Genomic DNA, 12,148 nt, shown 5'->3' with positions numbered 1-12,148 from the left:
GAAAAGTGGCTTTAAAATAAAGATGGACAATAAACTAGTCACACAATGTTACACAGTACATAAAGTTGTATATTTAAAATATGAATGCAAATTAAGGAAGGCATATAGAGATTTTGAATTATTATTATGGAAAGTAGAGACTTTCCCAGGCTTCTGATATTTAATACCCAAATAATATCCATAACTATTTTTATTTGCGATATTGTTTGTACTATATTAATGTATGTAACAATTGCCTTCAGAGTAGTAACTGAAGCCAAAAAACCCTATTTATAATGTATATAATACATTATATTATGTATATATACATTATACTGTATATATACAGTATATACACATTACACTGATTTTTCAAATTAATAGTTGCATGTAATGGATGCTGAAATAATCCTTGTAAATTGGAGAAAAACATGGAAGAGATTTTACTGGAAACGAGTAAGAAAACAGGCAGTATTAACAACCAAGAAATGTTCAATTCTTGCCCAGTAATCCATGAAAAAAGCTGCTAGGGAATGAAAGATTGCTAAGCAAAATGCTTACTGCTCTTGTTAGTATTTCAAATCACCCCTAACCTTTTGGATTTTCATGTTTCATGCTTAAATAAACAAACTATTTGTTACATTTGTTTACATATAACTGCTGCCTGACCTTTGCTTCAGTCCCAAAATGCAAACAGCATTATACACTGAGATACTATCATACAATACTAAGAAAAATTAAACTATGCAGTCATTAGCTAAACATGTGTTTACAACTTTTACTTAACAATATTAGTTGATGAAACTTCCCCCATGTAGAAAAAGAATTTTAAACAAATGTTGTTTTCTAAAGTTGATAACTAGCATTTACTTACCTCCCACTCCTTAACAGCTATTTCATTAATTGAATCTTCACCAGCCTGAGTTTCAATTTTTTTTACTACAATAAATCCTGGCTCTCTATTTGATTCTCCTGTATCTTCTGCATATATTTCAGGACTCCACTGAACAAAAAATGCATATAGATGTTCAGTCCTTTAAAAGGGAAAATGAAAAATAAATTGATACCGATTCAGATTTATGCAAGCTTAGAAATATTGTTTTAAACAGTAATTCACAGTATCTTTTCACTGTCAGTTACTCATGCTTTTCTTTGAAAATCAAGAGAAAGAATATTCATATAAAACCTATTCTATAATGTAATATAAAACTATGATGGACAATTTTTCAGTATCTTAGCATGTAACTAGTACTGATTATGGTATCCTCAACAGATTATAAATCTGAAAAGGGCTTCTTAGTTTCATTAGAAGTGAATAGAAGATGACACCACATATATTTGGCAGGATTAGACAACACGCTAAGACGAATAGGATTTGCTTAGTATTTAGGCACCATAATCAAGAGGTTTCTTTAGAAGAAAAAGTCATAACAGGAAAGACCTGTTTGTCTCAAATACATAATACTAGAAATCAAAGATTAAGAATTTATAATTAGCCACGACAGATGTTTGCTCATCTAGTCTGGCTTGTACTTCCCAGAGTACCTAGGCAGATTCTTCTGAGAAACACAACAAGAGAAAAAAAAGAGTAATTCTTCCTATTTTTATCACTGATAAACTAGTAATTCTAGAAATTTTGCTTTCAGAAAAAATCCAGATCTATGGAAATTCCTGATTCTCTTATTATCCATGAATTTCTCAAATTTCCATCACTTAACTAACTCTGGGAAAGAACTTGGGCAGCATGACATGGTCAGCTGGGTTAAAATATATAAAAATAAGGTTACCAGGCCACAGCCTGGCATGAGCAAAGGAAGGTTATGGGGGACTTAGCAGAGTGATTTATGACCTTCTTTGCTGGCTTCGCCATTGACTCTGCTTGAGAGAAGCCATCAGAGATGGTCACAAAAGATGAGCACCTGACCACAAGACACTTCAAATGTCAAAACTAACCCAGTTGCCAAATGCCCAAATCACAATCATGTGACTGTGGGGACCCTGTAACAGCCAGAACGTCAAGGATCAGTCAGATATACCACATTTGCAGGGCTAAATGGTTGCTGAATGAGTGGTTAATAAGCAAAGACTACATGTAAAGCATATAACAAGAACACAATACCCAATAGTTTAAATAACTATTGTGAAAACAGTATAAAAAACTTAGCACAAACTCTCATTTTCATAATAAATGGTCCATTGTTTGGATGATCACTTCAATAAGGCAGTGGGTATCTTATATACAGTTAAGGAGACATGTCTGCCATAATCTTTAAATCATTCACTTGAATCTAATCCACTAGAAAACAAATGGCCAATTTCAATAAACACACAGAGAGTATACTAAGAAAAATTCTGAAACTACCAAGTAAGAAACAAGCAATTCAGCAAAAAAAAAAAAATACACATTAAATTCAGAAAACTGACATGGTGAGAGGCAATAAAATAATATTTCTTGTATAGTTAAAACCTTTAAATTCAGAAGGATGTGGAATTAATATCTCAATATGAAGACAAATTTAAATTTAGTTTAGAAATGAAAAGATAGTCTTCCTCTACAATAAACATACAAAGAAAATATTCATCTTACCTTTCTGCTGGCACAGCAAACCAATATTCATGCTTCTTATCTCTTTGTGCATATTGCTGCATCAGTGCACTTGCCTGTGACACAAACGTTTTTCGCATTGGCTTGCCCACTTTGAGACACAAGAACTTGTATAATCGATGTCTTCTCTTCTCTTTTATTAAAGAACCTTTTATAAAGAGATAAAATGCAGACAGTAGTTGGCAATTTTGCTTTAATAATTATTAAATATTAAATTAATTACTGGATAAATCTGGGTACACCTTTAAAAACTGATTAGATATTGTTACTCTACTTAATATTAAGTTTAGCTATGAACTTGGAGATGGATTCATCAAGCCACTGCAGAGACTTAAGACACCCACAAAACCACAAATCCCTAAAATTAGGCCCATATTTCTTATTTTGGGAGAGCTGTAACAAAACCAGTATTTTGCATGTCTTAAAATATTGACTTTATCTCTCAAGCCCCAACCTCAGGAGGAAAAAAGAAAACAAGTGGATGCAAACATTTAAACATAGGAATTCTGCATGCACTTAAACACACTAAACAAATTACCTTACATTGGCAGATATGCTTCCTATGGCCCAAACCCAGTTGCTTGATTATGCATTAAAACATAGGATGTAACAAATAAGTTCCTGCTCTCTATGTACAATTAAATAAGCTACTGTGACTAAAGTTCTCTCCATTGACTTTTATGATATATGACCATACAACAAATGTTGTATGATTTATTTATGACAAGACTAATCAGCACAAAGGGTTACTCAGACTCTGAGAAAGAAACTAAAAATAACACAACCCTGATTTTAGAACAGAGCAGAGAAATCTGATGAAAAAATTTTGTTATTCTACCCATAAATTAATAATGAAGAATATTCCTGGACTCTTTCTGTGCTTGTTTCTTGACCCTTGCCTACTTTTTTGGGGGGAGGTAACAATTGGCCAGCAGAAGAAACATTTCTAAAGAATGATCCTTTCGAACTTCAAAATCACCTACAGACTTCCAAACAGGCTCTCACAAACTGCTCTGTTTGTGTGTTTTTGTTCTGGAAGAAAGGAATTTCAGGGGAAGGGGAAGAGCTAAGTCTTAATGCGAAAGTATGAAGCCACTTCCTGGTGACGAATGTCTTTAAATACAAAATATAGATTACAAAAGTCCTAACAACTAATACAATCCAGGAAACATTGCTATATGTATCATTACTTGCTGCAACCATATTCTATCAACACTGAGATACAAGTAACTTTTAGAAACAAAACAGTTTTAGCGCTGTAGGGACAGAATTATAATACAAAACTGTTTACTGTTTTATACGAAATTTATGGTTAAAAGTAGGACTAATAAAACATAAATGTGGAAGCTATGCTATTAAAAATATTTAAAACTGGCATTAAAGACATAAAAAAATGTAGACAATACTTTATATTCAGAAACAGCCACATTACAAAGTAAGATATGGGACGCAATAAAAGTCAAAAATACCAGGCCCAGATGAAACATCCATAAACTCTTTAACAGTACAAGAGGCAGTTAAAGTGTTAGCAGCTCTTTGTCAACAATTACAAGTGTTGTATGATCTAGAAATGTAACATGATTAATGGAGAGAACAAGAGAATTTAAAATATATGTTTGCTTTAATTATCCTGCATAACCTTTGTATAAATTATGTAAAATAGTATGTATATTAAGTCTGAAAGGCATGCCAGTACACATGATTATTCTTTTGAGGAATCTTTATCATAAACAACAAACTACTTTAAGAAATTAAGTTTGGAAAAACAAAGTGGTTCAAAATATGGAAGGCAATGAGACCGGAATGAATATGATTCCCATCCTGTATTTACCTCTGATTTACTCTCAGAATTTAGACTCTTTTAATTCATACAAAGTTTGTGCAAACTTACATAGTTCAAAAATAAACATTTTTCTGGCAATAGAAACCAAATAGTTAAAGCTATGATTTGCCAATAATCATGAGGAAATAGTTGGAAAACTAGACATTGAAAATGACCAAGACGTAGAAGGGAGATGTTTTGAGTTATGGATGTAGACACAGCTGACTAAGAATACCATGGGCTGCAAGAACCACCAATAAGTTGTGGAAAAATAGGCAAGAAAGCAGAAACTGACATACTTTATAAATATGATGCAAATGAATGATGAAATGTCAGGTAAGGGACGTAGCAAGGAAGGTAACAGAAACAGTGAATAAAGGTAAAGGTAAAGGTTCCCCCGCACATGCGTGCTAGTCGTTTCCGACTCTAGGGGCTGGTGCTCATCTCCATTTCAAAGCCGAAGAGCCAGCGCTTGTCCGAGGACGTCTCTGTGGTCATGTGGCCGGCATGACTAGACGCCAAAGGCGCACAGAACGCTGTTACCTTCCCACCGTAGTGGTCCCTATTTTTCTACTTGCATTTTTACGTGCTTTCGAACTGCTAGGTTGGCAGAAGCTGGGACGAGTAACAGGCACTCACTGTTACACGGCACTCAGGATTCGACCCGCCAAACTGCCGACCATCTGATCGACAAGCTCAGCGTCCTAACCCACTGAGCCACCGCATCCCGAAACAGTGAATAGATGGCATCAAAAAGCCTCCAGAATCAGAAGGAGAGGCATGTTACATGTCTCATCTACAAAAGAGTGTCATCTGGTGGGGTCACAGGAAGAGACTCTTTGCTGCCACGGCCTACACTATGGAACATTATCCCCCCTGATCTTAGAGTGGCCGCATCCCTTTCAACCATGAACACATGGCTCTGCCACCATGATCAGCGGTCCAGCAATGATGGGGAGTTCTTACACTAGCTGCACTGAGCTAACGTAAATGAAGTCTGCAGCTGATTATGATTCTGTGTTTTTTAAACTGATTACAGATAGTTTTTACATTTTTGTATAAAATGTTTAACTTGTTTTTATTGTTTATACCAAAGGTCCCCAACCTTTTGGGCAACAGGGACTGGTTCTGTGGAGAAAGGTTTTTCCATGGACCAGAGTGCGCATGGTTTTGTGTGCTGCCTGCATCCCATGGATGAGGCTTTGATTGTTTGTGTGGACACCGGTTACTGGCATGTTATGGCCCAGTACCAGTCCATGGATTGGGAGTTGGGGACCCCTGGTTTATACCAGTTGATAGCCAGCCAGAATCATTTAGATGAGATGGGTAGCCAAACAAACTAAATTAATAATCACGAATGAAGGCAAATATACGTGTCCTAGGATAATGTTTGCAAGACCCAAGCTAAATTGGTCAGTGGGACCAACTCAGATTGGATCCTGAATTTGACGATGATGATGATTCTTGTGGATTATTACAAGTGACAAGATCTTTCACAATGCAGTTGTAGAAAAATGTTGCTAAAAGTAACATTTGTGCTGTCTTTTGCTTTGTCTTACAGAAGTCTTCAGAAATAGTACACTACCCCATGATGCATTTTGATTACAATATAACAATATTTTTTTTCCAACCAGTGTTCACTATACCCTAAGAATAATTAAGAATGATTTGAGAAATTTTATGGTTATACTACATTAATTTTAAATTCTTACCTTCTATAGTTCCATCTACTGTTGCCATTTTGTGTTTCATTTCTTTATGTACTTCATGGTGGATGTTATCCCGTTGCTGCTTGGTTTGTTGCATAGTATGGCTCTTCCAAAGCTTCCGCAGCATCTCAGTATCTGTCTCAGAATCTTGGGTTGGCAGTTTCACAGTTTCCCCCTCATTTGTGGCCTCTTTTTGAGAATCAGTTTTTTCAGAATCCAAATGCTGCTCATTCTCTGGTACATTTCCTTCTATAGGTTCCTGACATGTTCCAATATTCTGAACTTCTTTTATTGCTTTGTCCACTGCTTTAGAGTCCACAGCATCATTAACAGAAGCACTGTCATCATTCAAAGGCTGTTCTCCACTGGAGTTTACATCCCCAATATTAGCAGAGTCCGAAATATCTTTTACATATTCTCCACCAGTGTGGTTTACTGTTTGGACCGATTCAGATGAAGCTCCAGAAGATTTGTCTTGTCGAAGATCATCAAGAAGCTCTTCCCGTATAGGAGACAGTTCTGACTCAGTGAAAACATCTTCTGAGAGAGATTCTTCTGTGCTTCTTGGAGCAGTAGTGGCACTATCATTTCCTGTATCTCGCATTCTTAATTCCATTTCATCAGTATTACTTCTGGTAATTTTCTTGAAGTGGCAGAGATCTTTTACAGATAACTGACCTACATCACTAAAAAGTAAAGAAGACCTCTGTGTTATAACCTGAGAAAACAAAATGCACATAACTTTTTTTAAAAACTGGGATCACTTTAATAGAACCAGTTTGATAACTATTCATAAAGCAGTTATGCAACATATCTCTATAGAGAACAGCCCCCCACCTCCTATCCCATTAGCAGGGAACAAGATTTACCGTATTTATTGCAAAAGTGTCTATAATACTCAATCTTAGGAGCCTGAGTGGTGTACAATAATATAAAGAGGTATCTCAGTTTGTTTAATGAACACTTAAAACATGAGTACAAATAAACAGGATGGCACTTAACATAGCTAGGTAACAAAAGCCTGTTTAAAAAAGGATATTTTTTAAAATATTGAATGTTAGAAAAGAGAGAGCCAGAAACATGTCTTTGGGCACTGTATTCCATAATGTGTGTGGTACAATGGAGAAAGCTTAATTTCTAACCCACTTGTAACTCAGGAAGGGATTCTTTATAAAATAATCTTATATTCAAACATAGGTAACTCGTTGAGTTACCTTATGAGGGACAGAATTCTTCATTCTTGTTGTAGTAGCTGTAGGTAATTTAACTTCTGCAGGTTGTGTGAAAAAAAAAATTCCCCAATTTTTAGTTCTGTATTTACATCTTCGGCTTTGAAACGGAGATGAGCACCGGCCCCTAGAGTTGGAAACGACTAGCACGCATGTGCAGGGGAACCTTTACCTTTACCTTTATTTACAGGCTTTAAAGAAATCCTTATTTGGAGCAATTCCATGGAGAAGAATTTCCATGGAGAATTCCATGCTAATCAGTAATTGTGTCACAAGTTCAAAACAACCAATATTTTATTAAAAGTGATTTATAAAGCTGGTCACAAATCCTTGTTGCATATTAATGCAACAAAAAAACTGGCTTTCAAAAACAGGTCCAAATGTTATTACTCCATATCACAATTTCATTAATCCTAAGTTATTTCTGCAACTTCATTAATGGAAAAATGTTATTAAATTACAAAATGTGATAAGTATTACTATTTATTAAAGGCTGCCCAAGATTAGAACAACACTGGTGACTTACATTTTTAAAAAAGTAGAAAATAACAAAAAAGCACAAGATCATGTACATTTGGACAGACTACACTACTAAATGTACCATCAAAATACAATCAAAGAGAGATCTGGGACACAGTCATATTTTATGTATCTATAAAATTTATTTATGGCATATATTTATATACTGCCCAACTTCATAATAGAATATAAATATATAAAATAAATCATTCAACAAAAGGTCTAGCACAGAACTCTATCATCTCATTAGTTTTACTTACCTGATTAGACTTAACTAATTTTCAAAGACAAGGTGAGCCTGGCTAAAGCTTTTATTGTTATTGGTTTTGTGTGCACAATGTCCCTATCACAATCAGTGTCAAGTGCACCGTTATACATTGTAAGGCTCCAAGTGCAAAGCATGCACAAACTGTAATATACTGGCCAGTCACAGCAATGCTTTGACTGACAAGTGATATAAAATACATTTTCTATACTATACAGTGCAGGTAGTGAGTGAGTGAATAAATGCTTTATTTGGCCAAATTTTATCAGATACACAAGGAATTCATTTCTGGTGCAGAAGCTCTCAGTGTATATGCGAAGCAACAGAAAAATCATCATCATTATAATAATAATACCAGTAAGGGAGGGACTGAAGTAAAGAAGATAATAATATAATAAGAAGGACAAGGATAGTGGCTGTTCAAAGTTACAAGGGCACTAAAAAGTTAGTTATGACCACTGCAGCATCCCCATGGTCATGTGATCAAAACTTAACTGCTTGGCAGTTGACTCATATTTAGGGCATCAATGGTGAAGCCAAATTCACTTAACAACCAGTTACTAATTTAACATCTCCAGTAATTCACTTAAAAACTAGCATGAGAGGTTGTAAAATGGGTCAAAACTCACTTAACAACTGCCTCATTTAGCAACATTAATTTTGGGCTTAATTGTGGTTGTAACTCAAGGACTACCTGTAGTTATTATGCATCAGTGACTCAATATGATGATAGGAAAAAGATTTTTTAAAGTGACTGAAATACTTTTACAGAACACAATACTGCCAATTACCACCCTAAACATTTAAACTACCTAGGAAATCTGCTTTGTCACTAAAACTATTTCCCAAATTTAAAGTTATTTTAAAACCAGATCTAACAATTATAATAGCAAGTATTATATAATAAAAGGATCAAATGAGGTATAAAAAATAAAAAAGGAAACTGCTGAAGTATCAGCAAACAAAATCTCTTTAGCTATCCTACTGGATGGAAAATCCAAGTAAAAAAATAACTTTATGATAACTAAATTATATTGTCACATGTGATACTAAAATATTAAATGTTAAAATACCTACAGGGTGGGTAGTCCAAGAACTTTAAGTACAAAGTTGAAATAAATTAATCTTAAATATTGTTCAGGAAACAAAATTCAACCCCAAGGAAGAAGAGTTTATCAAAGAAAGCCAGTTAAAAAGAATGCAATTAAAATTAAGATTTTTTTTTCCAAAGGAGGGCCTAAGTGAAAGATATCTAAAAATCCAAGCAAAATATAAAGCAAAAAAGAAATAAGGGAACAAGATAATAGGAATGATCAGAATATCAATATTTACGCTCCTGTCTTATTAACAAGCCTAGCTTTCTATGAAATACCAACAAACCAAACAAATATAACAGTATAATTGTAGATTATACTGTTGTAATGGTAGATAATATGTCAAATCAAAAAACACGTCTAAAGTAGCTTTCTAAGAGCCATAAAATAATCATTTAGACTCAATAACGAGTAATCCCCTCATAAACATTGGTTTTTAATGCTTCTGGATAGAAAGCAAAACTGTGCTAACTTTAGAAGCTATAGTGTAGCTCTCAAAAATTTATTTAGTGATTCCAAACCTCTTTGTCCCAAGTCCATAAAAGCAGTGGGGGTGGGGAGTTTTTTGTCTCAGAAAAACAACATAGGGTGATTTGATGATTACTGTAACTAATACAGCTGAAATGCAAATGCAATTTCTTTCATTTGACTTCCACAGAGAGATAGGAATGTGTACACATACATACACTAATCTATCTTACATGGGTAATGAATCCTGCATTTTGCCACCTGCATCTTTATACATAGCAGCTGACATCACTTCTTCCATTGGACACATGATGCCATACTCTTCACAGCCGTTCTGTTGAACCAATGGATCCATTTTATGTGGATCAAACATTATATTGTTTGGTGTCACTAGGAGCACACCGGTGACAGTTCCCTAAGATAAGGAGAAAAGCGATCAAATTTCTTACAAAAATAAACCAAATCCTTTCAAATTATATTTAGAAGTGACTTAGTCACTTAATTATACACTTAATTATATATTAATAGAGTACTTCTGTTAAAGTCTAACAAATACATTCAGTTTTCTTATAAACCACTAAAAAATTGTAAATTCCTGAGAAATATAGTATTTAAGGAAAAAGTTTTGTCTAGTTAATATTATACCAATATATAGCTATGAAAAAAGAAAGTTTTAGCCATAATAAAAATATATTGTAAGATGGTACTGTAAGATAATTTTGTATTTACTTTAAATGAATAATCTCTTTAATGAATCTTAGTATCAGCTTAACATTTCAGCCGTTTCCATATGATATAATTTTTTAAAAAACAGTAATTTTCTAATATACATGCAATAAGTGGTATCAAGTTACATATGAAATTGTGGTTAATTTTAATGAAAACTTTATCAATATATAAACAACTAGTTTTTCAAGATGCTGTCCCTAAAAAGGAAAAATTCCAATGCATTTTTGCAGATATTAATTGCTTGCATTTGAAAGGGTTACATAGCTCTGAAGAAGCAGAAGAATATGTTATATATACTGTTTGAGATGTATACTATGTATATGGCAGTAAAGGTAGATTTAACAAATAATACATAATAGATTGGGAAAAAATAATTCTCTCTCTCTCTCTCTCACACACACACACACACACACATGTTAACTAATTAGACAGAAGCCTACGTAACAACCCAGAAAGAAATATTTCAAGCAAGCTAAGTATATGAGTATGCAATGAAATTAAGAATCAAGTAAAAAAAATCAATAAAACCAATTCCCATTTGAAGTATACAAAACCTTTTGCTTATAAGATCAATTTGGTTTTTCTCCTTTAGGCTTTCAGATACTCAAAAGTATTCATTTTAGACAGTTATGTTAAAACTCTTTTGACTTTTATTCAATTCACCATAGAAAGTTTCAGAGGAAGGAAAAAGAGCATAAAGGCAGGATATGGACCGAGTTATATCTAGAACAGATTGGACAATTGATATATGCTTTTATTTTTTGCTTTTACTTATCATGAGGAAAATCTACAGAGAAAAATATTTTGTATGTTGTTGAGTCCTTAGGACAAAGGAAGGAAAGGACGAAAGAGGACGAAGCAAAAGTTGATACAGGCAAGACGAAATGAGGAAACTAGAGAGGGAAGGAAAAACCCACGCATTTCAGCCACTTAATCATTCCTCTTTTAAGCAGCAGCAGCTTTTCATGTTGGTAAGAAAAAAATATTAGCAAGAATAGCACCATTTTCACTACTGAGTTTCTATCAGTTTCTTTTCTTTATTGTCTTTCCTTGCTGGAAGGAGGAAAATGAATGTGAATGTAATTTTGAGCAGTTCTCCGCAAGAGTTTTTTGTTATGTGATCAGCAAGCTTGAATGAATGCCATGGAACATTAATTAATTAACTGGGGTATCTTTTTAAGAGGCAGTTAAGAGTTTATTCAATACTTTTTTTTCTTATCCTAACAGTGCCCCTGGCTCCATTTTTTTGTGAGAGGAATGTGATATCTACAAGCTACACACACAGATACAATAAAACATATGCACACATTTCCTAAGGAAGACAGTAGATTCTTCTGGAATTGCACATAATAAATTGACAAGGAGGGAAAGCTAGACACTATAAGGACTTCCCGTCTAGTGGAATTTTTGTGTGTGTTTTGTCTTCCTTTTGGGGAGATCATCTTAAATTCAGGGAATATCTGCTTCTCCAATAAACACGGTAATTTTAAATGGAAAACTCGCATGATTTGGGCAGTGTCTATTAAATTTCAGTGTCTGAAGTGAATTAATGTTTCTACATTATAACTGGCAAAGAATTTTCTAACATTTGTAAGATAGCACAAGTATATCTTTTCCTATTGTCTGAGAACAGAAAAGGCAGTCTAAATATTAAGATTTTTGAAGCATACATGAAGAATCCTTTAAAAATATGCTATTTATAAAAAGACGACAGAACTCCATGGTCCAC

The 12,148-nt window shown here is 34.0% G+C and overlaps 1 protein-coding gene across 2 annotated transcripts in view; it reads right to left on the bottom strand.

The window, feature by feature from the left end:
* OXR1 (oxidation resistance 1) overlaps nt 1-12,148 on the bottom strand; it is a 55,714-nt gene that overhangs the window by 28,772 nt on the left and 14,794 nt on the right. For both annotated transcript variants that reach the window (XM_083361238.1, XM_083361239.1), the window contains exons 6-9: nt 9,924-10,105; nt 6,119-6,801; nt 2,567-2,732; nt 854-1,013 (exon numbers count right to left, since the gene is read on the bottom strand). In XM_083361238.1, the coding sequence (XP_083217364.1) occupies nt 854-1,013; nt 2,567-2,732; nt 6,119-6,801; nt 9,924-10,105 (1,191 nt within the window). The remainder of the gene's footprint in view (nt 1-853; nt 1,014-2,566; nt 2,733-6,118; nt 6,802-9,923; nt 10,106-12,148) is intronic.

This window comes from Vipera ursinii (genome assembly GCF_947247035.1).
Source record: "Vipera ursinii genome assembly, chromosome: 3".
Taxonomy (NCBI): domain Eukaryota; kingdom Metazoa; phylum Chordata; class Lepidosauria; order Squamata; family Viperidae; genus Vipera; species Vipera ursinii.
This window is presented reverse-complemented; position numbering and strand designations above follow the sequence as displayed.